This window comes from Notechis scutatus, chromosome 3, assembly GCF_049901735.1.
Source record: "Notechis scutatus isolate UNSWTSFEM ecotype Mainland chromosome 3, rNotScu1.2, whole genome shotgun sequence".
Classification (NCBI taxonomy): Eukaryota; Metazoa; Chordata; class Lepidosauria; order Squamata; family Elapidae; genus Notechis; species Notechis scutatus.
The window spans coordinates 55,081,749-55,107,896 of record NC_142011.1 but is presented as its reverse complement, the minus strand read 5'-3'; the positions used below and the strand labels follow the sequence as shown (position 1 = coordinate 55,107,896).

The window sequence follows — 26,148 nt, the reverse complement described above, 5'->3', positions numbered from 1 at the left end:
AACATTTCAACATTTTAATCTCTTATTAACTCTTAAACCATTCTAATTTTCTATTTCTAATACAAATGCTACAATACCATCTTATGTACCTTGCAAAATCTTTTTAAAGAAATTGTACTTTACCCTTTATCCCTAAAAAAAATTCCTCTTTTCCCATCTGATTTCAAAACTTTGTGGCTTTTCTCCACCTTTTCCCTTTCTTTCTTCCCCCACCAGACCTTCCTACCCCCTTCTCCTAGCCTCTGCCTTGCTGGCTTCCCTTCTCTGTTGTGTTCCTTTTTCTTTTTCTTTTTTTAAACAAGTTTTATTAAAAATTTCAACAACAAACAAATCATTACATATTTAAATCTTTTCCTGTCTTTCTACAGAAATTTCCCCAATATTCTCATAAAGCACAAACAAACACAAACAAACATTAAAAAATCTTTTAGTAAAGTACCTTGGCCCCAGTTACCTCTCTTTGCATGGGCAGCGCATATCACTCTTCACAATTCTATCTTATTTAATCCATCTTAATTAAATCATTATATTTATATCTTTTGCCCATTCATTATCCCTCTATCTCTTCTTATAATAAAAAGAATTTCTCCTGAAATCACTAATCAGAGTATGATGCCTTTCTATCCTCCCCTAAGTTAGTAAAATTAACATTCAACATAACAAATACCCAATTCGGTTCTGCTTGGTACATTCTATCCACCAAAAATGTTTAAATACATTGTATCCTCCTTTCCTTCAATATTTTATTACATTTTAAAAATCAATCATTATTAAAGACTTCAACATTTTAATTTCTTATTAAATCTTAAACCATTCTAATTTACTATTTCAAATATAAATGTTACAATACCATCTTCTGTACCTAGCAGAATCTTTCTTACAGAAGTTTATATTTCATCCTTTGTCCCTAAAAAAATTCCTCTTCTCCCATCCAATTTTAAAACTTTGAGGCTTTTCTCCGCCTTTCCCTTTCTTTCTTCCCCCACCAAATCTTCCTACCCCCTTCTTCTTCTAACCTCTGCCTTGCTGGGATCCCTTCTCTGTTGTGTTCCCTTTTTCTTGTTTGCTATCATTATATTTACTTTGCATCATATTTTTCTCTTTCTCAAATGTTTTTTAGATCTTAAGTCCTTCATTTTCCTTGCTCTCTTCCTTCCTTCTTCCTTAGATAAGTTTTGGGATTCAATAAAGATGGCATCTTCATCTTTTCCTTGTTGTTGTTCTTCTGTTTCCATCTGTTTCATTGTCTGTTGATAATTGACCAGCGCCATTTCTAGAAATAGAAAAGCTTTTTCCATACCATCTTTGCAGGCTGCTTTTGTTTGCTCATGTTCATCCCTCAGGTCTTCAAAAGGGAAAGCCATTATAAATAAATCTTTTCTTTTCTTTATTCCTCTTTCTTCTTACACCAACCAAATATTCCGAGAGAAAGGTAAAACAATCCCAAAATCCACAATCCTCAATAAATCCAAGCAAGCCAAAATTCCCCTTCCTCTTCCAGGGTGGTATCAAACAAATAAAAAGAGAGTCCAAATCTATATTTTAAAGCCTTATTAAAATTATGTTTCTGTCCTCAAATCTTCAAGGCATCTCCTCCAACAAGATCCAGATTTATATATTTTCTTTATCCTCTCCCTTCCGGCTCAATTCCATCGGGAGGAGAGTAAACTTTCCTTTCAGCACCTCAAAATTGCCGCTTTTTTTCTCTTGTGGAAAAAATCATCAAAAAACCATCTTTTCCAGGAATTAAATTAGATAAATCTCAAAGCCCTGGGTCGACCAAGAAGAACTTTCACTTTCAATAACTTTCTCTTCTTCCTCCTGCGCATACTTGCCCGGCTGCCGACTTCTTTGTGGCGGCCATTACGGACCGCCGCTGCACCGTCCTGGTAAAGGGGGTTCTGCCGCCAGGGAGGGGGTCTGCAACACCCCAGACCCTTCCTCCGGATCCCCTTACCTTCAGCTACCCTGCAGGGCAGCCTTGCTCGCACCCGTCCGGATCGGAGCCCCAAAACGGCTAGCGCGGCAGGGATCGCGCAGCCGCGAATCCCTACCGCCGAAGCCGACAAACCGGAAACTCCCTTTTTTCTTTTGTTTACTATCATTATATTGATTTTACACCTTATTTTTCTCTTTCTTGAATGTTTTTTTAAATCTTAAGTCCTTCATTTTCCTTCCTTTCTTCCTTCCTTCTTTCTTAGTTAAATTTTGAAAATCATTAAAGATGGCTTCTTCTTCTTCTGCTGCTGCTGCCTCCATCTGTTGTAGTGTTTGTTGATAGTTAGCATATTACATACTTATATGCAGCCACACTTTTTGACATATAGCTAGCTGCTGACAGTAGATTCTGGCGGTAGATGATAGAAATAGGGGGCTTTTTGTATCCATCTTACTTCAGTATGTTCCCTGTTTGAGCAAAGTCCATATGTTACTGATCTATCTAGTCAATCTAAGGAGGCAGAAGGGAGTCTTTTTGCAATTGGCCATGTTGGGGGTATTTTGGTAATTGGGGCAATGGCTTCTCTGTACCTATTGACATGGTGGCTACAATCCTCTCCCCCTCTTCAAAAAAGTAGGCCACTGTATCACCTGAGAGAAACTTCCCCTTTGTCAGCTTCCCTTTTTTACGCTCTGGCAATTCTGAAGAATAAATGCATGTAAGAAAACCACTGCACTGAAAAGAATTGTTATATGTGTGGGTGTTTTCTCAATCTTAGCAACTTTAAGATGTTTAAACTTCAAATCTCAAAAATCACCAGCCAGCAAATTTGGATATACCGTAATGATAAAAAATAACTTATAGGTTTAAAGCATGACTTTAAGACCAGAAGTCAGTAACACTTTTGGCAATGTTTAATATTCCTCTGCCCACCCTTATAGGAAATACGTATTAATGCACTAGGTTATTCATAGCACTTTGTAGTTCCTTTATGCTTTACCTCTTAAGAGAGAGAAGTTAAAATTAGTCATTAATTCACTCACACAAGAAGGCAATGAGGAATCCTCTCGCTTGTATCATTCTAGGTGAGTAGACAATTCCTGGTTTAAGGAAATCAGATAATAGCTCAATGGTACAGCAGATATATTCCAGGTGGAAGGTCCCATATAAATGGGAAAGATTTATACTGAGACAAGAGATATCAGTTGGGTGGCATTGCTGCACCTCAGCCTTAAAACAATTGGTGAGAATGGAAGAGTGAGCATTCACACTTTGGCTCTCTGGTGCTAAGGCTAAACTGTCCATGATTCAGCCCTACCAGACATCCCTGAGTAAAAAATATTACAGCTAAAGTATTTCTACCCAGTTATTTTGTATCATGTTCTGCAAGCCAAAATGGTAATTATCAGAAACTTTAGACCAGTATTTAGTAAACCTACTCCTAAAAAAAGTTCTAAGGTCATAGAAGACCTGGGAGCTTCCTTCAAAAAGTCCAGTGAAGACAGAATTTTAAGGAAATTTTAGGTGTGGAAAGTGGGGAGAGTGGGGATGGAAGGTAGGGGTGGGATTAAACAGGGACAGTTTCATTGATTTTGAAGACTTGAAAGAGTTTGATTTCAGCAATTCCCAACTAATCCCTAAAATTGTATTCATAACTATTTAAAATGTTTAAGAAGAACCAATATTGATACAATATTGGCAGTTTTACAATCTTAATTCTTCCACTCAATCATACTGCTATTTTCATTCATGGATGTAGAAGAAGGAGAAGCAAAGCCTGGAGGTGGAATAAAGAGAGGAATCAGCCTGGAGTCATTAGATTGCTACAAGTGGTCTAAGTTCAACCCCTCTTAATTTCCATTAACTCTTACCTTCAATATCAACAGATATTTTGAACTCTATATAGACTTCCTGCTACAGGAACCTCTCACTTGTTTTTCACATAATTTTAGTTTATGCCTTGGTCATGATGGCTCCCATTTGTGCATTACACACCACCTTCTGATGTCAACAAGCAACAGCCATGTTAAGAACGCTTTGCAAGATCTCTAGAAATTCATATGAATTTTCATCTACTATTTAAAACACTTTATACTATTCTCAAGAGAAATTTTTTTATGCATTTCAGCATGACTTTTAATGTAGAGCTCATGGTCAACCCGAATGTTCTTATTTTGACACAATAAATAATGATAATAATTTTATAGTCCTTTTTACAGTGGATGGTAAGTTTTTATATAGTGTAATGATGCAATGATGATAACAATTTTAAATGAATCAGATACAAGTGGAATTACAAATCCAAGTTTATGCCAAAGCAACTGAAATTCCATAGGTCAAAGTTATTTCATCTAAAAAGGAAGGAGGACTATCTTGCATTTTAAAGACAATTATATTATACTTATAATGTTATAATTGCATTTTATTTATTTTAGGTCTTGGATTGGCAATCATTTGTGCAAATGTAAAAGGTAAAACTTATTTACCTTCACAAGAATAATATAAAGAAGTGATCCTAAACACTGATTGTGCTTGTCGTTCAAATGTCAGCTAATACATATATTTTTCTTTGTAATGAACTGAAAAATAGACAACTTAGGGGAACTGAATGTGAATTTGTATAGTAACAAATCCCTTTTGCGTAGTAGCACCATATGGTACTACATCTTGAGAGTTATCTCCAATTAGTATAGGCAAGTATAGTCATACACCTTCTGAAATAAAAACATTTTAAAATATGAATGCTGTTTTTCTTTTGCAGAGAAATGGGTGCATTTTATATACCAGTGTATCTTTTTCCATATGTCCAGTTTTGCACCAAAACTGCCATGTATCATTCATGCTTATGTTTATTTCAGGGTGGAATTTTTATTGACAGATTAATACTTTTCCTGCTAAAATAAATTTATAGCAGATATAAAAAGCTGAATTCTATGTAGGGGGAACCCTATCCAAATTATGGAATATATTGCTGTTTATCCCCCTCCCACTCCTCAACAAAAGAGGCAACTGTGATAACTGACAAAAGTTTCCTTACTAGCTTCCTTTTTTATCATATAAAATAAAATGCATGCTTTTAAATAAACCTCTGCACTGAAAAGATCACAAAAATATTATTACATGCCTGATTGCATCTAGCTACATTTTATGGGAAGAGATCTGTCACAGCAAGATTAACAAAATGAAATCTGAGACAGGTTTTGGGTTTGTAACATTTTTTTACCAGATTGAGAAATAAAATAATACAAACTTGTTAGGCTTCAAATGTAGAAATTAGGTGGAAAACATTTTCAGAACATCTGTGTAGGTAGTCCTTGACTTACGACCACAACTGAGTGCAAAATTTCTGTTGTTAAATGAGACATTTGTTAAGTGAGTTTTGCCACATTTTACAACCTTTCTTGCCACAGTTGTTAAGTGAATCACTGCACTTCATAATTTAGTAGCTTGACAATCTTCCTTTTCCTTTATGGTTTTCCTTTTCTTTATTCTTTCTGCTAAATACTCTGTAATGTCCATGTAACACGCAGTTATCTAAGGTTGGTTATATCCCTACATCAATAAAGAAACTCTAGCAGTCTTGTTCAGCTGGATTTGTCTGAGGATTGAAAGGAATTGCTTTCTTCGGTAGGAACCTCTGGTGAATCAACATGGAACCATTTTGTGTATAAGATCTATTCATTGTTTGGTAAGTTTTAAACTGTGTCTACACCTTTATCACATGTAATCCCCAAATGCATAAAAGTGAAGTGAAATATAATTTCATTACATGGTTGGTGCTTCTTGTCTAGACTACTTCAAAAATTTGAACCATACTAAGCACAGGTTTGGCCTTTTGATGTTTTACCCTTCTGTGGACCTTACAGTTAATTCCACACTTGAATGCTTGCTGATAAATTGGTTTAGGGCCTGTCCACTCTACTGATGTAAGTTACACATTTCCTTTTACTCCACATCACTGGCTGTTTCTTAATGAAAACTGGCATAGGTTAAGGCAGAATCAGGCCATGATAAAATGCAGAGAATTTAAGTTTGTTATATTCCTAGCATGTTACTCCTGCCTTTTATAATAAGATACATTAGGTGCTACTATTGTATAATAAATCACGACTACATTTTTAGTGCAAAAAATCTACACCTGGCAGTCATCTATGTTTTCCTAAAATCTTCAGTTAGTTTATACTAAACAATGTGGTTAAAGAAAGGAAGACACTATACTGTGTCTAATTTCGCTTAAAATGAATATGGTCACTGAAAATGTCCTTCTTATTTTCCAGGCAGCAATTGTAATAAGCCAGGATCGAACAATAACATTCCTAAGAGTAAGTGTATTTATTCATTGACTCTTTTCAATTGTATCTTCTTGAGCTTAACTGAATGGAACTAATCGAACTGTAATTTTCAGCCACTATCAATGTCTTGATAAATGAAATATTCTATTATGGAGAGATGTTGAGCAATTTAAAATAGATATAAACTAATAAAGATCTATGACATAATATGAGTTTGAGAGCAAAGGGTCGCAAGGCCTTCACTGACAGCATTCTTCTTAAAAGATAAACAGTTAAAACTTCTGGCAATTATTAACGTTTGCAATCAGGGAATGGGCTTACATTTCATCTTGAGTTTTATATGGACAGTACATTCTCTCTAGCAGAGAAGTAAAATAAATAAAATTGGATTAGTTGGCTTTTTGGCTTTTGCACATAATATTTCCCTTACAAATTAATACAAAGAGTACCACGATGAATTATGCCAAGCACCATTTTGTCCAGTCAATCACATACCTCTGTAGTTTCCACAATCAATAGATGAAATTCAAATCCAACATCCAACCTATTTTATGGGGATTAAGATGATCATCTCTCGAAACCATCCAAGGTATTGAGTACTAGGAGATTTTGTGGTCAGTTATGCACTGTAAAAAGAAATGCACCTTCTGGTCTAACTCTCCTTCTAATCAATGTCACTGAATGACTTCAAGAACTTTTATATACCATCCATTTCCAAATTAGGCAAAGTGCTTTACAAAAGATACATATAATAAAATGGCAGCCAAGAAGCACCTAATAATTGCTCTTTTAAAAAACAGTTCACATAAATGATCAGCAGAACAGTCTGGTCTTAATCAATTTATGAAAGCCAAGGGAGTTCTATAACTTAGGAGAAAAGATATTTCACAGTGTAAGCCATATATATATACCTTTGCACACACATATACTTGTGTACATGTATCTGTACACACACAGACACACACACACACATGCACAAGTCTATGAGTAGGGAACCTGTAATGCCCCTGTCAGAATCTGATTCGGAGGGGGAGGCTGAGCAGCTGACAGGGAGTGGGAGTGTGGCTTCATTGGCTATGGAAGAAATTGGGGAAGGGCAAAGTCCAGCTGGGCAGAGCAGGGAAGAGGTGGAGCAAGGGAGAAGGAATTCAGAAGAAGACCCAGGCCCACCCCCTCCTCATCCTAGGGCATGCAGGGAGGAACAGAGAGGGAGCAACATGAGTTGTGTGGCTTATGGGAGAGGAAAGGGCCCTGATTCCCTTCATTAGCTGCAGCTGGGAACACAGTGTTTAAAAAAGGAAGCTGCACACAGCAAACGGTTGGGAGCAAATCGTGAATTATCTGGTATCGTTGAGCCTTATCTGTGTTCCTGGCGTCTTCCCAACTGTGTCTGTTTTGCTGTGCTTTCAAGTCTGCAATTCCTTCTCCTGCCTTGTCAAGTTAATTACTGCAGCGTGGTTTGTTTGGATTTTTAGTTACAGTTTGTACCAGTGGTGGTATTCAAATAAAGTTGCCACAGGTTCAGTGGGATTGGCTTGGTGGCCGCGCTTTGCACACGTGCACACTTTGCGTGCACGCGTGCACCAAACACGCACTTTGCGCAGGCGCAGAGGCGTTCTAACTTGCCTCCTGCAAGCCTGCACGATGCTGGTTGTTGCAGCAGCTACCATGCGGTGCTATTCTGTGCCGCGCAAAGCAGCTGTGCTTTGAATTCTGGCCATAAAAGTGAGTATGGGAGCCCAGGAGGGCAGGTGGGCCAAACACAGAGCAGCGAAGAGAACCGGTTCGGTCTCCACTGCTCATCACCCGCTACTGGCTCTCCAGAACCAGGCAGAACCGGTCGAATACCACCACTGGTTTGTCCATACTTTGTTTTTGGGCTGAATTTCCTCCACTTAAAGACTGCTCCTGGGAGAGTTTTTCTCCAGCTGAAGATAACCTGGACGTTGGGGCAAAGTTGGAGATAATAAAAGGACTCTTCTTGCTTATTTGACTGTGTTGCCTTTGTGCCATGCTCTGGGTCATCACAGAACCTTTAAAATTCCTTCCTGCTTCAGGCAGACTGTGTCTTCAAAGGAGAAACAGTTCTGTAGCTTTCTGGGAGATAAGATGTAGAGTTTTAAAGATGACAACCAACGTTTTGAATTGGACTCATAATCAAATCATATCAATGCTGTAATTGTAACAAAGGTTTAGAACAGATAAACATTCTACTTCAGGCAAGCAGATGGGATAATGCACTTCATGTCATTTCAAAAGCAAAGTCATGTAGATGGTGTGGTGGCAGTTTGAGAGCTGACAAGGGCATGAGTCACTGAACTCAGAGCATGCCTATCTAAGTAGGTCTGCAACTTGTACATCAGTTAGAGATAGGCAAAGCCCCAGCCACAGCTTTTTTTTGCTGTTTCAGAAGTAAGGTCCAGGGAAATTCTAAAATTGCACAGATGCTGCTGCTTATAGGGGAGATGATTCCAACAAGGCTCAAAACTGGAACCAGGACAGAGCCACATCTATCCCCAACAAAGAGCAATGCTCTCAAATTGCAGGGATTTAATCTGAAGTTGTTTTGCCCATCTAGTAATCCAGACACCAAATCGGGATTACCACAGTATACTTGGGTGGTGATATTAATGGCATCTCACCCAAAATTGACAGATGGCTTCTCCCAGAAGTTTTAGGAAGACATTGAATGGCATGGGGGAGGAAATTGAACCCCATAGTACCCCACATTGTAGCAACCACTGTCTCAAGTTTTCCCCCCACACAACAGCTGAAATTGCCCAGTAAGCAAAGGGTGAAATAACTACAAAGTCCCTCCAATCCTCAACAAGAGGAATTTGAACTCAGCAGGAGCCTTTCTTAAAGCATATATTTTTTCTTACGACCTTAACATACACAGAAATATTTGAAGATAGAAAAACCACACATTTATAAATAAATCTTGAAAAGAGGGATGCAGGAGTAAAAAAGAGGGAGAAATTGTTCCTTGTTATTTCTTAAACAAAGAATCACTTAATAACAGTAGCCTGATGCCAGATGACCAAGGACAACATGTCAAGACCTTGTCTTTATCTATCACGATTTGTTCTAATGATCAAAATAACTCATAGAAAAGAGATGATACAATTTCCAACACCTACTCTTCCATATGTCCAGAAGAATAACAAGGGTATTGGATGCTGCTGAAAGATCTAAGATGACCATGAATGGTGCACTCCATCCTGATTCCCAAAATAAGTCATCTACCAGGATGATCAATTCTGTCCCATTCCCAGCCTGAGCCCTGGTTGAAGATTCCAGAAAAGATGTTTCTTCTATAACCCTCTACAAATGAAGTTCCATGGCCTCCTCCAGAATTTCTTGTAAAATGGGAAGATTGGAAACTTATAACTGTTCATTATAAATTTTGTTATAATTGGCTAGATCAAGAGTTGTCTTTTCAGAGGTGGGAATAAGATTAATTTCTGAATAAAGCTGCATAAAGTCAAATAATTGTAATAGAATGTTTTGTCTCTCAACAATAACAAAAATGATTGTTTTGTTCCAGTGAGTGTACATAAGGGATGGGGCCACATGAAATATAATTGTTCAATTATAAAAAGTAAGCAAAGTTGCTTCATACACAGGGAAAGGATCAGAATGTTGCCCCCATCCCGAACATGAGACATGTCATCCATCAAAGTATTTTAACTTTTTAAGTGGACAGTTTGCTTTGGACTTAACAGTTTTATTTTCCTTTACAGAAAGTCCCTTTGACTCCCAAGTAGAAAAAGTGCAAAAAAATCTCAATTCAAATAAGTGCTTAGATAAACAAAAAAACGTAAGTATAATACATTATATGTTAAATTTGTATCGTTTTTTAAAAAACCAGCCTGTTTATACTACCAATGCTGCACAGTTATATACTTGGAGTAGTTGATGTGAAACGTGATTTGAATAATGACAAGCTATTAACCACAAGAAACGTTTGTGGCAGTTCACAATCAATTCTGCACAATCAATTCTTGCTCATATCAGCTGGGAGGGGGAGGGGAGTCAATTTATTATTGGGAGAGAAATTGGGATATGTGAAGATGGTAATACTGTAGCTCTGCAATGGTTTGGGGACACCAGTAATGGAATTGCTGGTCTTGTAGTCTTGTTATGAAGTCTTGTCTAAGTCTACCTCCTAAATCCTCCCTCCCATTTTGATGGTGACTCTATTATTACCCACTAAGCAGGCCATCCTGCTTAGTTGTCTAGCTGTGCCTCTATTCCCACTTATTTATGTTCACAGAAATCAAAGAATGAGCACCCTTTAGCATATATGTGCCCCCAATACTCCTCCTCATATGTGGCTTTGAAGCTCTGCAGATCACAATGGCCAGTTATGGATAAGCTTATCATTTTTTTTTTTTTAAAAAAAAGTCAAATATTGCTGGTTAATTAATTTAAACAGAAGCTCTGTTGTCTTTTTTTGTTGTTGTTTAATTATTTTAAAACAGAGTTTAAGAGAGGCATTGAAAACACTGTCACAAATTCCTATAATTTCTATTTTATCTCTGATTGCTGAACAAAGCGTTCAAAAGAAATGTATGGCAACCTCCAGCCCCACTGAAGGTTTGCTAGTCCCTAAAAGATGTGTTTAGAACATCGTTTCTGAAGAAGAAGAAAAGAGCCCTGGATCAGGAAAGAAATTTAAATTGATGTGGCTTTCAGGGTTTGGTGAACTGATCTGGCATCTGTGGTAGGGAAATCCTGCCCTAACCGGGAGTCTCCAATCTTGGCAATGTTACCAGTTTTTGGACTTCAATTCCCAGAATGGAGTCGTGAAGTTGCCAAGGTTAGAGACCTCAGCCGATATAGCTTCTTTCTTCACTTGCCAACTCTGAGATCACATGCTTCCTTTCTCCTTTTCTTTTAGGAAAAGAATTTATACTGCTCAGTGATGGGTTCTGCCTTGAATTTTTGGAAACCTACTGGTGCTAATGACAAGCATACTGAAACCACCCTGAAAGTGAGATTTATTGACAACTGCAAAGACAACATTTCACCACAGCTTCTCTTTCCTGATGAGTAGATAGAGGAAAAGTTGGGTCATTATTCTAGGAACTAAATCAGTTTTTCAAATAAAAATTCAAATTCAGTTAATATCTGTGTTTCAATATGGGATTGGCTTAGGGAAGGGAAGGGACTTTTTCAGTGTTGAGTGGAAATGAGATGGGAAAATTAAATTCTGGAAAATAAGGTAGAAATAAATAAATTGGCTCCATATTTCATAAGATTCCATTGTTTGACATTTAAATTTTGTAAATACATTTTATTTAATTTTGGTATGCAAAATCAAGTTTTATATATGCTTTTGTTAATTAAAAGTAACGAATAATCAAGAATCCAAGATCTATGATTGTATGGATTCCATTGGGGAACCATGTTAGCATTATTTTTTTTTTGATCCCACACAAGAGATTTCATCTCTTGTATTGTAGCATAAACTTTTTTGAGTCATGAGAAATAAATCCATTTATGGTGAAGTGCATAATTAATCTGTAAATGTTAAGATGCCACAAAACCTACTGTAGTTAGGGTTAGGGTTAGGATTAATTTATAAGGGTTAATTAATAAGAAATATTTAGGAAAATTAGAAATAGGTAAAGTCTATACTGAGAACTCCAGAAAAGCTAAATTGTGAAAGGTTTTAAAAATGCAGCATAAAAGTAAAAGACCATTCAAATTTATTTTGTAATGTCAGTCATGGAATTGATGTCACAACTTTGAGTTTTGTTTTGAATTTGAAAAAATGAGCAGGTGAGGTTTTTATATCTACAGACTGGGTTCCAAGTTTTATTTTGGCATTGATTTTTAAAATGATCACAATGGCTATGCTGATAAAACCATCTTTTGGCTATGCATGGAATCTGAATCCAGCCATATGGCCATATAACAGTGTAAAATTCAAGCTGAAATATATTGAGTGTCTTTTACAATATCCTGACAAGAACATTCTTAATGAAATGCTGGAGAAAAACTAAATGAGATTTGAAAAGTTTGCTTCTTGTAATTTGATTTATTTATTTTTTATTTTATTTGGTTTGTCAATTGCTCACAAGATAATAGGTATAAGTAAAAACATAGTTATGAATACATGGATACATATAAGAAAAATAAAAGAAACAATAGGACAGGGATGGTAGGCACGTTGGTGCACTTATGCACGCCCCCTACAGACCTCTTAGGAAAGGGGTGAGGTCAATAGTAGACAGTCTAAGGTTAAAGTTTTGGGGGTTTGGGGAAGAAACCACAGAGTCAGGCAGAGTATTCCAGACATTAACCACTCTGTTGCTGAAGTCGTATTTCCTGCAATCAAGTTTGGTGCGGTTAACCTTGAGTTTGTATCTATTGTTTGCTCTTGTATTGTTATGGTTGAAGCTGAAGTATTCATTGACAGGTAGGACATTGCAATGTATGATTTTATATACTATACTTATAATGCTGCAGGACTCGGTGAATTCCTTCGAAAATCTTTTTGATAATCACTCTCGTTGGGATAATAACATAAAGAAGGATTTTGTCACAATTTTGCCCATGATTATGGAGGAAATAAGCTTAGGTGCACTATTAACAGCTCTTGCAAATCCAGGAAGCATCTCTCAAACAGTGGTTCGAAACTTCACAGGTAAGGAAAAAGAAAGGTGAAGTTTGTCTTTGAAGAAAAAAAAGAAAGGCATTTGCCTGTATGTTGCACAAATCAAATTATCTGTACTGAGCCTTCTTTCATTCATCGGGCAACTCACAATTTTGACTTCTTTAATGAAGACAGCCTGTATATGAGAGTTCAGACATGTTTTCAATTTATTTATTTCATTTATCATTTAAATTTGATTCCTACCTTTGCATGAAACTTTCCAATAAGCTATCCCGATTAATCAAATCATTCATTAAAAACTGAAAACAAAATGATTTATTAATATCACAAGTAGTAATAAGACCAGCAGCATTGTAATCAATTCAGTTGACAGTTTTTTTTTCATGAATGAACCATCAACTGGTAAGGCCCTAATTCAAAGCACCTGCATCTACTCAAAGCAAGTGCTATTATTAGGAATTTTGTTTCATTCTATCATGACACGAGGTTCTTATTTGTCATTAGTTCTGGTTTAAAAAAATGAACTGGCATTCATCAGATCCATTCAGGAACTTGGCATTTTTCTGTCTTTTCAGTGATCCAAACAAATCTTATCAGTCCAGAATCCTTTGAAAAGAATGAAACACTCACATTAAAAGCTCAAGGAGATCAAATGGCCATTCACCCAAGAGCAACAACTGCCATGACCACAGGTATTGTTCATAACTAGCTTGGTTTTTCTACAGAGTAGATCCAAAATTACTTTCACTATCTATTTTATTGCTCCCTTCCTGTCAGCTGCAATCCTAGGATATCTGAGTTTGCGAAGTGTTTCATCACTCTGGTTTGGATTAGGGAAGTTGCAATCCAACACATTTGTAAAATCCTACATTTTACATGGGAAAGGTAAAAGGGAATAGAAAGCAGCTGGTAGTACTTATTTTACCAAGAAGTAAATATATGGATCTACACTGATCCTTTCATTATCAACATTTTCCCAAGTTTGGGGAAATCATGTATAGTTTATTTGGTTTTATGTTTCTCCCTGATATTCCTTCTGTCTCTTGCAGATACCGTTGCTGTGGCTTTTATATCATATGGTGGGCTAAAAACACTTTTAGATGATACTTTACTGCAGAATGGAACATTCCTGGGCAATGAAACGTTGACAGATGTTCATATGAATTCTAGGCTAGTAAGCGTTAATGCCAGGACCAAGATACAGAATATTTCTATCCCGGTCAACCTCACTTTTCAGCATCTCAAGGTATGTAAGTGAAGTCTACCTCAGAAATCAAGCCCCCAAAATGCAATGCATGTGCATCCCCCGTGCATGCGCCCAGCCCCAATGGCAGAGAACCGAAGACTAGCTGGCCGGCAGGAGGTGTGTGTGTGTGTATGTGCGGCAGAGCTAAGCTGGGGTGATGGCTCTGCATGCCACCTCTGGCACACATGCCATCGTGGCTCTAGGTAGGCCTTATTGTTATTCAAGCTTTATAAATCAGAAGTCTGATAGTGCCTTTTCACACTAACAACTCTTACAAACCTTATGCATTTAACAGTATTTGTGTCTCCTGGTCCTTAAGTTCTATTATGTTTATATTGTTCCTTTTGCTTGTCTTACAGTTGTTTCCTTGTTAATGTATAATAACTCTGCAGCTGTGCAGTAGGAGATAAAGTAAATATGTAGATTTTCTCCCTAGCTCCCATCAACATTACTTCCCTCTTGCAGAATAAAGTGGCCCAGGAAGAGGTTCTCTGTGTCCACTTGAATTCTGGGGCCTTGTCCAATCGTGGTTGCCAACGACTCTTTTCTAACATCACCCATACAGAATGCAGCTGTCAATATCTGTCCAGTTTTGCTGTGCTGATGGCCACAACTCATAAACAAGTATGTAATTTCTGAAAACATATCAGAACTGTATCATGGTAAACAACATGTTTTTTTTTTCTCTCTTACTTGTTATATCTCCTGTTGTGTCCTGCTTTTTCATCATCGAAGCAGCATTTTGCTATTTGACATGCTGTAAAGTTTTCCATCATTATTTGTGGTCCCTTCCTTTCATATATAGAAAAGTAAACTAAGAAATGCTTGTGTTCCTCAAGATTTTGAACACTCTGATGCTTTATTTCCAATCACAATACCACAAAAACAGTCAGGTAATAGAATAGCTTTTATGGTCTATATCAGGGGTCCCCACAAGTCTTAAAGTTGCCAAGTTTGGAGACCTCTGGTCTAGATGAAGTATAAACATATCTTCCTTATCAAAAGGTGGCTCATGTGATTCTGAGAACAACTGTCTTCTCTTTCCAGGGAGATCTGATCCTCACCATTATTAGCTACCTTGGGTTGTCCATCTCAGTCATCTGTCTCTTCCTGTGTATTGTCACATTCCTCTTCTGCCGCTCCAGCCACAACAGCAGCACCTTCATCCACCTACAACTGAGCTTCTGCCTGTTTTTAGCAGACCTCCTCTTCATAATTGGAATAGATAAAACAGGCAACAAGGTATTTCAGAAGAATATGTATTGCTCTGTTCACTGGAGAGAGAACCCCCTCTGAGTGTGCTTCCTACTTAGGAATTCTTCATTTTTCTATAGATTGACTGAATTGAGTCAGTTTTCTTTGCAAACCCAATTCTTTTAGCTTTTTTATTAGCTTTATTATAGTGACATATCTTAAATGAGAGTTACTGTGCACAGATTTTTATTGTAGCACTACTGGTGGAAGCATGAATGTCAAATATGATTTGTTCAATTTCTCTGCTTTCTGTAGCCCAGCCTACATTCAAACCAGCAGTTCAAGAATCAGATGCTGATAAAGAAATAACATTTTATTTTTTATTCAGATCCTGTGTTCGGTCATAGCTGGAATTCTGAAATATCTTTTTTTGGCCTGCTTTGTCTGGATGTTCTTGGAAGCTATCAATCTCTACCTCATTGTCAGAAACTTGAAAGTTGCAAATTACAGTGGAGCCAGCAAGTATATGAAGATATCTATGTACCTCATTGGTTATGGGCTTCCTGTCCTGATTGTAGCTATTTCTGCAGCAATTAAACCTGGAGCCTTTGGGACACTTTATCGGTAAGCTTAAGCATAGGGTTAAAAGCTGCTTCCCTCAGCCTGGTGCCACCAAAATGTAGGCTACATACGCACAATTGCTAGTATAACTCAGGGAGCACAACTCTGTATAACACATTGAAGTGTTTAACTTTCTCCTGATGATATTTCTTTTTCTTTAGCTGCTGGCTTAATCCAAATTTTATCTGGAGCTTTATGGGACCTGTCTGTGTGATAATTGTGGTGAGCAAATATTGTCTCTTATTCTTTACAGTAGAGAAATGAAAGAGTTTTATAACTTTTTTCTGAGATGAAGAAGAAGAGAAAAAGATCTTGATCTCATGTAGCTAAAATAGATACATCAACCTTGGTTGATCTTTCTATATTTACAATGTGTTGGAAGATGTTTGTAAATTTTTGAAAACGCAGGAAAATCAGTTCTTCCGGCTACACAAGAGAAATTAATTAATGATATTTTGCAAAGAGCTGCAATTTTATACTAAAGGATAAGGTGTTAGAGATAGAAAGATGAATTTGAGAGTGCAAAGCTAACCCATTTTGTTCTGAGTTAACAGAAATTTCTTCCCCCCGCTGTCATCTGTAATTAAAATAGAGGCAGATGTCCACTCATTAAAAGCATCAGCTACCAAAATATATTATCTAAAACAGCAGTCCCCTTTCTGGTTTGGTGAGGGTGGGGGGGGGAAAATGGGATGGTTTTGCATGAGGGACAGGAGTGGACGTGCGCGCCCAGTTTCATTTGTGTGAGTAGCCACAAGAGGGGTTGTGAGCACAAGCATCTGCCATTCGCATGCGTGGGTTTGCAAGTGTTCATTGCTCACACAGATGGGTCTGATTGCACATGCACACTCACCCGCCATTTGCATAGCCTGGTTCTAAATAGACCATGCCCAGGAGTTGGGGACCCCGATCTAAAACCAACGATTGTTCTCTCTTCTTCATCTTATTTAGTCTTAGAACATTATCTATCTACTATTGTTATCTTCTTTCTAAAGATTTTTTTTCTTCCCAAAGGTCAACTTGGTGTTCTTCTGTCTTATTCTGAAGAATCTGCATAAAAAAATGGCATCTCTCAATTCAGAGATATCTTCAGTCAAAAATACCAAGTAAGAGTTATCACAAAGCATGAAATGTTGAGTACAGTTCCGTGTGATCCTCACAAATAATAATGCTTCATTATTATTATTATTATTATAATGCTTCAAAATCCTTTTTCATGACAAATTGCGAGATACAAAACATGTACAATACAAGAAGGGCATTGGGAAGCAAATGTAGAAATCCATGTAGTGGAGAACAGTGCTGGGGTCTTTGTATGCATGAGGTTGGCAAAATTTAGCAGAGGGGTGAATTGTTTAGAAACAATCAGTAGCAAATGTTCATTATGGAGGTCAGCATCTTTCACCCCATTGAGTTAAAAAATGGTAGAATCTAGGTTGTTCCTCCATTTTGCAGAAATATCTTGTATGGATGCATACTGGGTGGGCATCTGTAGAAGACAGTGACTTTACTAAAGCATAGGTGCAATATGAAATAGGATGTCTCAATATTCATTGATTTTAAAACAAGCATTTTGTCACCAGAATATCAAAGCAGTGACCTTAATCTTGGGAATTAGCAGTAGATGTTAGGTGAACTGTCTCAGCAAAGGGGAAACTCCAAATGATTGATAAGGGCCTACTGTACTATTTCCCATTCTTCCTCTTCTTCTTTGACTATGGCCACAATCAACTTTAGCCATTTCCCATTGCTCCACATATTTCATTTACATCCTCTCTTGTGAAGTGAAAGTTATGGTTTCATTCTACCACAGAGTCAATTGAGGGAGAGAGGATTACCTTAGACCAGAGTTGGACAGCTATGGCAACTTTATGACCTGTGGACTTCAACTCCCAGAACTGAGTGATGCTGGCTCAGGAATTCTGGGAGTTGAAGTCCACAGGTCATAAAGTTGCCATAGTTTCCCAGCCCTGCCTTAGATTGATTCAGATGCTCTCTTTTCAGCAGTGTCATTTCTCTGTTGATTTCTTGCCTTTGTTGTAGGTCACTGATATTTAAGGCTGTAGCCCATGTGTTCATCCTGGGTGTGACCTGGTGTTTTGGCCTCTTTCAACATGGCCCTGTGGAAGACATTATGGCATATCTGTTCACCATCACCAACAGTGTGCAAGGAATCTTCATTTTCCTGGTGCACTGCTTACTCAACCAAAAGGTGTTGTATAGCAATGTTTTTCATTTTTTTCCTCCCTATGTTCCCCTGTCTAGGTTGCATTATTGAGGAAAAAGATTGCCACTTTCCCAGTTTGTATATATCTCAGATATGCTGTGGCCTCCTGTTATGTGTTCTTCACTTTTGTGCCTTTGAAATATCCATATGGCCCCTGGCTGAGAATCACCAATATAGAAAACAAGTGTTGTGGTTAGCTGGCAGCAGGTGTGGATGGCTGAGGAAAGTGAGGACTCAGATGAGGGGCCAGGACCATTAGGGAGTGGACTGCTGCCTTCAGAGATTGTGGGGGCTGGCAGCAGTGATGAGGAGGTTCCCCAGGAGCCTGTGCCAAGTGCGCATGCACGCAGGATTGCTTGCAGTAAAGAGCAGCTGCAACAGTATGGGCGACTTGTGAGTAAGGCTGCAAGGTAATGGCCCTTCCTTCAAGAAGATAAAAGGCAGCTGTGAAGTGAACATTCTTTGCAGGAAGCAAAGGCGTTTTGAAACTCAGCCTTGTGGACATTACAGTATCTTAATTTGGTATTTGAAGACTCTTGTGTTGTGAAATACTTCTTATTTGTGATTCTTGGCAGTCTCGTACAGCTTTGGCATGGTTTGTGCTTATCAAAGTTAATTAGTTTGCAGCAGCCTTTTAACCGGGGATTCGTAAGACTCATTAAAAGGTTTCTGTTCCCTTTGGTTATTATTTGTCTTATTGGAAAAGGGTTTGGGTCAGAACAACAAGAGAGGGTTGCACAGGAATGTAAGTTACCACACAAAACAACCTAATATTTCAAATTTTCCAGATTGGGTTCAGGATTTTGTGAGCTCCTGGTATAGGAATAGTCAGAGCCATCTCCCACTCCCAGTTTCTTGTCCATGCCATGATAAAGAATGTGGTAGTAGAAAATGTTACTTCAAATTCACTCTGCAAATGAACTAAACTTCCCTTGGCATAAATCCTTCCCATTATAGTGAGCAGCACCACCACTGACAGATAGGTATGGAGTGGGATATTTGCTTCCCTTGTGGATCTAAAGCCATATTTGTAATGCCTCTAAAGGAAATGTGTTCATTTTTCACTGAACATTTCTGGAATGTTTTTAGAGGCTGTTGTTAAATATAAAGTGGCCCCAAGAGTGGTTTTGCAGGCTGCAGATTTTTTTTTAATACCTGAATTCATCTATAACTGATATGTGATTATCTGCCCTTTTAGTTAGCCTTTACAGAAAGTACAGGTATTTGTTAGACTTTGTGAAATTCAGTGGAGATTATAGACAGATCAGTAATGGAATTTACTAAATGGCTGTCCAAAATATGTACATTCCTTTTAGTTTATTTCGGGATCTTCTTTAACTTCTTTTACCCATCATTATACAACCAGACCTAACTGGAGGGTTTCAGAAATGGCAAAAATGTATATAATCTTTAACTTTCCTTTAGAGAAAATAAGCAGACTAGGGAAATAGAAGGGGAAAAATGCATCTCAACAGCCTCTTTGCAATGGGAACACTGTAGATTAATTAGTTTGTTTACTAATATACACAAACACAAACAAATCCACAAACCAAACTAAAGCTGATTTGATTTCTTTGCTATGGAGTAGTTCACATACAGGTGATTCTTATTTAGCAACTGCCTCTTTTTGCTATAACAGTGACAAAGAAGTAACTTTGTGGCCAATTTCTGTCATTTACAACTTTTGCAAACCTGTAAAGCAAAGGAAAGCTGAAATAAGGTTGTGAGCACAGCCTAGTTTCCCTTAGCAACTACTTCACTTAAAAGCCAAGTTGTCAGTCCCGATTATGGCTGCTAAATGAGGACTTCCCGCTCTAATAGGAGTCTAGTAAACAATTCCTCCTTCTGACTTTGAATTTTGGATTTTCAGGTGAGAGAAACATACTGGCATTGCATCTGTTGTGTCAGAGAGAGTCCACCTCAGGTTTCTGAGATTGTGGTGACCTCCCTTCCCATCAGCAATCTTCCAGTAAGCATGATCAAAACTTTTGATTACATTTGCAGCAGCATGGGTAAACGGCTTCTACAGTCCAATATTGCAAGAATAAATATGCATAGGATATCATATTTCAGAGATTAGAATTATTTTTTCAAGCTAATATTATTGTTATAGTGCAAATACCATGTATCAGAGGTGCTATTCAGCAGGTTCTGACCAGTTCTGGAGAACCGGTAGTGGAAATTTTGAATAGTTCGGAGAACTGGCAAATACCACCTCTGACTGGCCCCGCCCCCATCTATTCTCTGCCTCCCGAGTCCCAGCTGATCAGCTGGATCTTCTTTTATTTCCCTGCACAGGAGAACAGAGCTGGAAAGCAGGTTAGTGGGGTGGGGAGGGAATGGGATTTTGCAGTAACCTTCCCCCAGGAGTGGGGAGGGAATGGGGATTTTAAGTATCCTTCCCTTACCTTGCCCACCAAGCCAAACCATACCCACCAACCCAAGCCATTCCCACCAAGCCATGTCCACAGAACCGGAGTAAAAAAATTTAATCCCAGAGGGGGAAAATACTGGTAGTCCTCAATTTATGATCACAATTGAGCCCTAAATTTATGTTGCTCAGTGAGACATTTCTTAAGTGAGTTTTGCCCCGTTTTACGACTCTTCTTGACACAGTTGTTAAATGAATCGCTGCAGTGGACAAGTTAGTGACTTAACTTGTTGTTAAGTGAATCTGGCTTCTTCCCCCTTGACTTTGCAGGCCAAAAGGGTGCAAAAGGGGGGGTCATAGGACCCTGGGACACAGCAAAGGTCACAAATATGAACCAGTTGCCAAGCACCTGAATTTTGATCATAGGGATGCTGCAGCTATTTAAGTGTAAAAAAATGGTCATAAGTCACATTTTGCAGTGCTGGTCACTAAACCAACGGTTGTAAGTCGAGGACTACCGTGTTTCTCCAACAATACGGCCTCCACCAATAGGAAGGCCCAGCATGTTTTTTGGGCATAAAATCAAATTAAGCCCCTCCCCCCAAATTTAGGCCTATTTTAAAATATGCAAAATAAGGGGGAAGGGCGGGGAGACTTGCCGTTAGGAGCACCGTTAGGAGCGCCCGGAATTCCTCGCCACCAGCCGCTCCTAACGGGCGATCATGGCCAAGCACAGAGAGCTCCCTACTCCCACCTTTGCTGCAGACACCTTTGGCACCCGCCGCTGTTGCTTTCCCTTCTGCCCATTACGCCGCCACGTTTGGAGTGCCGTGTTTGGAGTGCCCTGTCCTTTCCACCTGGCGCCCTTGCTGCTTTCTGGCTCTTTAGCAACCGGCTTCGTGTTTGGAGCACTGCCGCTGTTTGGAGCTCCAAACGGGCGGCGGAAGCTCCAAATGCGGAAGCTCCAAACATGACGGTGGGCGATCTTTTTATTTTGGTCCGCGCGAAGTTCAGAGCGAGCATGAGAGGGAGACCGCGATGCCTTGCTAAAGAGCCAGAAAGCAGCAAGGGCGCCAGGTGGAAAGGACAGGGTCGCGATCACACGGAGATGCCCAAAGCGCGGAGCGCACATAACTAAAGGCGGCGCATGCAGTTGGCTTGGGGACTACAAGGCAGCATCTGCGCCTCTTCCAGGGCGCGTCTCTAGGCTGCTTCCGGAGCTACGGGATGCTCTCCGTTGCCTACCAGCCCTTCTTCCTTGGGCTCCCTGCCGTGGGGTACACCCACTTCCTCCTGCAAATTATGCCTCGCAACTCTTCTCTCCCTTTCCTCTCGCTCCAAAAAGATCGCCATCGTATCCCGCCCGATTCAGGCTTCCAGCCACGTTGTGGATCCACTAGTGAGGTTGCCATCTCGGATGGAGGCATCGCAGTCTCCCTCTCTTGCTCGCTCTGAACTACGCACGGACCAAAATAAAAAGATCGCCCGCCGTCATGTTTGGAGCTGCCACTTCCGCGTTTGGAGCTCCAAATGGCGGCGGCACTCCAAACACGGAAGCGGCAGCTCCAAACGTGGCAGCGGAATGGGCAGAAAGGAAAGCAACAGCGGCGGGTGCCAAAGGTGTCTGCAGCAAAGGTGGGAGTAGGGAGCTCTCTGTGCTTGGCCATGATCGCCCGTTAGGAGCGGCTGGTGGCGAGGATGCAAGGGGGGGAATTAAGTCACCCCCCGAAAAGACGGCCTAGCCGTTTTTTCGGGGCTCAAAAAAAAATAAGGCCTGGCCTTATTATGTGAGAAACACGGTACCTGTAGTTGGTTTAGTTTGGTGTTGCTGAGATTTAGTTTCACCATTATTTTCACCAAAAGAACTAGGGAATTTATTTATTTGTTTATTTGTTTATTTATTTTGTCAAGCAATTATAAGATAACAGGTATAAGTATAAACATAGTTATGGATACATGAAATGGATACATATAAGAAAAATAAAAAGAAACAATAGGACAGGGACAGTAGGCACGTTGGTGTGCTTATGCACACCTCCTACAGATCTCTTATGAAAGGGGTGTGGCAGGGGTGGGATTCTACCAGTTCGCACCTATTTGCTAGAACCGGCTGTTAACATTCTAAGCAGTTCGGAGAACTGGTTGTTAGAAGAAATTACTGGCCTAATCCTGTAAGGAAGGCAGGAAGGAAACATTCTGGTGTTGCTTACAGAAACTGCCTTTCCGTTAACTCTTATTACATTCTTGGCAGGACTAGACTTCCTGTCTCAGGGACTTCTCTGGAGTTTTTTTCCCCTCCTTTGTTGGTACTTTGCTTGTGTGGAGTGACCATTCAAAGTTACAATGGCACTGAAAAAAGTGACTTATGACCATTTTTCACACTTGTAACTGTTGTAGCATCCCCACAGTCATGAGAGGCCAGGCGAGGAGATGCATGCCTCGATGTGAGTGATATTGAGTTGGCCATGCCCAGCCAATAACATGACCACCAAGCCAGGTCCACCCGGTCACATGACCACCAAGCCACGCCCACCAACTAAGCCACGCCCACAGAACCAGTTGTTAAAAAATTTGAAACCCACCCCTGGGGTGAGGTCAATAGTAGACAGTCTAAGGTTAAAGTTTTTGGGGTTTGGGGAAGAAACCACAGAGTCAGGTAGAGTATTCCAGACATTGACATGCACAAAAGAGCTGTCTAAAAAACCGAAAAGTTATTTGTGTTTTGTTGAAAAAGTGTAGAGGTCTAGTATTTCATGGAGGTTCTGAGACTGATCATTTATATCAGGGGTCCCCAAACTTGGCAACTTTAAGACTTGTGGACTTTAACTCCCAGAATTCTCCAGCCAGCTGTGTGAATATAAAAAGCCTAAGTGATTCTACAATTCTTTTGAAATGACCAGTAGATCTTACTGGAATATTAAAAGCATCTCATCAGTTGTTAAGAATGGAAAAGTTGCTGGAAATTATGTATGTGGAAACCAGCAAAGCTCCCCTACCTAGAATGAGTTTCCCATCTCTTGCATCTAATGTTATGTGGCTCAAGCTGTCACAATAAGCCGTAGTTTATTTGTTTGGACATATATTACACAAAAATAAGGGTGGAATTTGTCAACTTTGGTTTGTTGCATTAGCCTAAATCTAGCCTTGGGTTGCTATGTTGTGTTGTTTTCACATTTAGTTCATGACCTAATAAAAGCTTGTTTTTTTCAGACAAATGTACCAAGTGCTACTGCAGTGGTTGACCAGAAAATAGAATGGGGGAACCCAACATAGCTCACTGTTTCTCCTTTGGACTCTTCTGTTCAGTTTGAACAAAACAGAAGAAAATGTGAATATATTAAGCCCTTTGTTTTCTTGTTGGCTCTCAGTCCTTTAATATAACTTGAAATCCAGACCCATGCTGGAAACATAAGTTTTAGATCATTCCCTATTTTTATTGCTATTTTTTCTCTGTTTTCTCTATAGTATATAGTGTATATAGCATATGCTATATATAATATATATAGTACAGTATTCAGGCATTTCACATTCAGAATATTTCAACTTTGCAAAGGACATATTTAAAATATTTTATACAACGTTTCCAACCATTTTTCTGTACACTGCTCTTTTAGGGAATGTCATGTTTACTAAGGATGAACATGGGTTGAAGGAATACAAAGGATGTGCCAACATAACAGTATCTTGACAGCAACATTCCTCTCTATAATGACAGTGTACTTTTAAATCGATCAATAGATTCCTTTTTTGTGCTGCCCAAAAGAGTATTTATTACAGTCTTAAATCCTTATCTGTGGCAACATAAACATATTGAAAACTACAGACATTTCTGCTTAGAGAAGGAAAACACAACTGAAATAGTTGAGAGAGACAAAATGCCAGTTTGGAAATGATCCAAGAATGGTCAGTTTCCAGACCAAAATTCTGCTAGGCTATCCAAGAATGTCAAAGCACCATCCGTTAGGCTAGAAGGAGGTGGAATGTTCATGTCTAATGTTGATTGCCACAAAGAACCAGTCAAGGCACAGTTTCCTTTATACAGGCCATATTTCTACAGGATGAATCAATTAGTATGGCTCATTTGTCAGACATACTTCTAACTTTCAAGTGGCTGACTCAACTTCCTTTGCTCTTCTCTTGTCAACTTGTGGTGTTTTCCTGAGCTTGGGACTTACCTAGCTCAGCTTCTGTATCAGCTGACTCAGCCTGCACTGACCTGCCTGCACTGACCTCAGCTGCACTGCAACCTCCTCTCTTCAGCTAATCCCTGTGCTTGAGGCTGAGGCTCAGATTGGTCAAGCTCTTCTACTTCTGAACCCCGAAGACTCAGACTGATCCTTAACAGATATACATTGGGTTAAAGATTAGAAGGTTCTACAACCATGCTGGTACAAAAATAGTACAATTAATTAGCAAGAAACAACTTGAACCTTTCAATCCTATCAATCCAGATGGAGTTGAATATTTAGGAATAGTTTATAAAATGTTGGTGTTAATTTTAAACTGCAGTCAAGTTTCCTTTTCTGTATAATTAAAAATGGAACTTGTGTCATAGCAACAACTTTCATTGTCACTGCTTGTAGGAATAAATTCTTCAAAAAATGTTATTTTTGTTTTAAGTAATTCTCATCAGTCCCATATCCCCAAAGCCCTAAATTTACATTTGTTTTTTCTTGAAACAGCCATATTGCACTGCAAACCTACATTGAATTTGGAATCAACTACGTTTCCAAGATCCTATATTGTATCTTTGAGCAGTCTTAATACATCACGGTTACTCTCTTTTTAAATATGAGAATAAATTTGTTCATTTTATTATCATTTTATCTGGTTCAACATTAATTGTTGAGCCAAATCCAGTTAAATATTTCTCCAGGTGCTGAAGGCAGCTTCCCCGAGGATCTCCTTATTTATTTATTCCAAAACAATAATGCTGTGAGATAAAATTGGCTGGAAAAAAGGTCAGCTATTGAGTTTCATTGCTGAAGGGATTATTTGGCTGGATCTGGATGAATCTCCCTGCTCTGGGTCCAATACCTTAAGCAATGCATTATAGTGGCTCTTATATTAAGCCCAATTTTTCAAATACTCTGGGAGGATGTTCTGAGATTTGAAATCACAATTTTAATCTTTTCCAAAATGGTTCTTCATTTATGTCCATAGTTCTGTTTTTTTAGGGGGGGCGGGGTGTTTGTTATGGTTATCTGTTCATTAATCTGTTTAAAATACTCTATTTATAAAAGATGAAGTATTTTAAATGCATTCATTAGTTGAACTTAGCTAATAATTTTACTAGCTGATGTTTTCTTTCTTTATTGTTTATACCCTTGTTTTTGTAGAAAAATAAAGAAATATAAAAATAAAGAAGCATACTTTACATGAAGTATATCCACAACCTCATTCTTTGATGGTTCTTGAGTCTAAGTTTCCTGCCTATATTTTTCAAAAATATATCAGCTGGTGATGTTGCTAAACCTGGGGCCGTAGCTCTGGGTCTATTTTCTTCTGAGCTCTGAATTTCCACTGATGTCCATAAAAGTGTCCTCCTTCCGCTCCCCCAATTAATCTCTATGCAGATTAATCTCATGGGAGTTGAAGGTGATGAAAGAACCAGTTCCGGGTAATATCCTAGC

At 38.8% G+C, this 26,148-nt stretch overlaps 1 protein-coding gene across 1 annotated transcript; it reads left to right on the top strand.

Annotated features, from left to right (window-relative positions):
• Positions 1 to 2,973: 2,973 nt before the first annotated feature.
• On the top strand, positions 2,974 to 25,809 carry LOC113419003 (adhesion G protein-coupled receptor E3-like). Its single transcript, XM_026678193.2, has 17 exons — positions 2,974 to 3,024; positions 4,375 to 4,410; positions 5,571 to 5,627; positions 6,217 to 6,261; positions 9,975 to 10,051; positions 11,135 to 11,227; positions 12,709 to 12,886; positions 13,432 to 13,548; positions 13,906 to 14,102; positions 14,568 to 14,726; positions 15,150 to 15,344; positions 15,685 to 15,920; positions 16,079 to 16,139; positions 16,932 to 17,023; positions 17,961 to 18,129; positions 20,015 to 20,113; positions 23,726 to 25,809. The coding sequence occupies exons 1-17, from the start codon at positions 2,994 to 2,996 to the stop codon at positions 23,786 to 23,788; spliced, it is 1,905 nt and encodes a 634-aa protein (XP_026533978.2). The 5' UTR covers positions 2,974 to 2,993; the 3' UTR covers positions 23,789 to 25,809.
• The last annotated feature ends 339 nt before the right edge of the window (positions 25,810 to 26,148 follow it).

Excerpts from the sequence above, each read along its gene's own strand:
- LOC113419003 (XM_026678193.2), top strand. The coding sequence starts at position 2,994 with ATGAGGAATCCTCTCGCTTGTATCATTCTAG. Across the intron at positions 12,887-13,431 it reads AGTGGTTCGAAACTTCACAG|TGATCCAAACAAATCTTATC; the intron begins GTAAGGAAAAAG and ends CTGTCTTTTCAG. Across the intron at positions 17,024-17,960 it reads TCTTCAGTCAAAAATACCAA|GTCACTGATATTTAAGGCTG; the intron begins GTAAGAGTTATC and ends CCTTTGTTGTAG.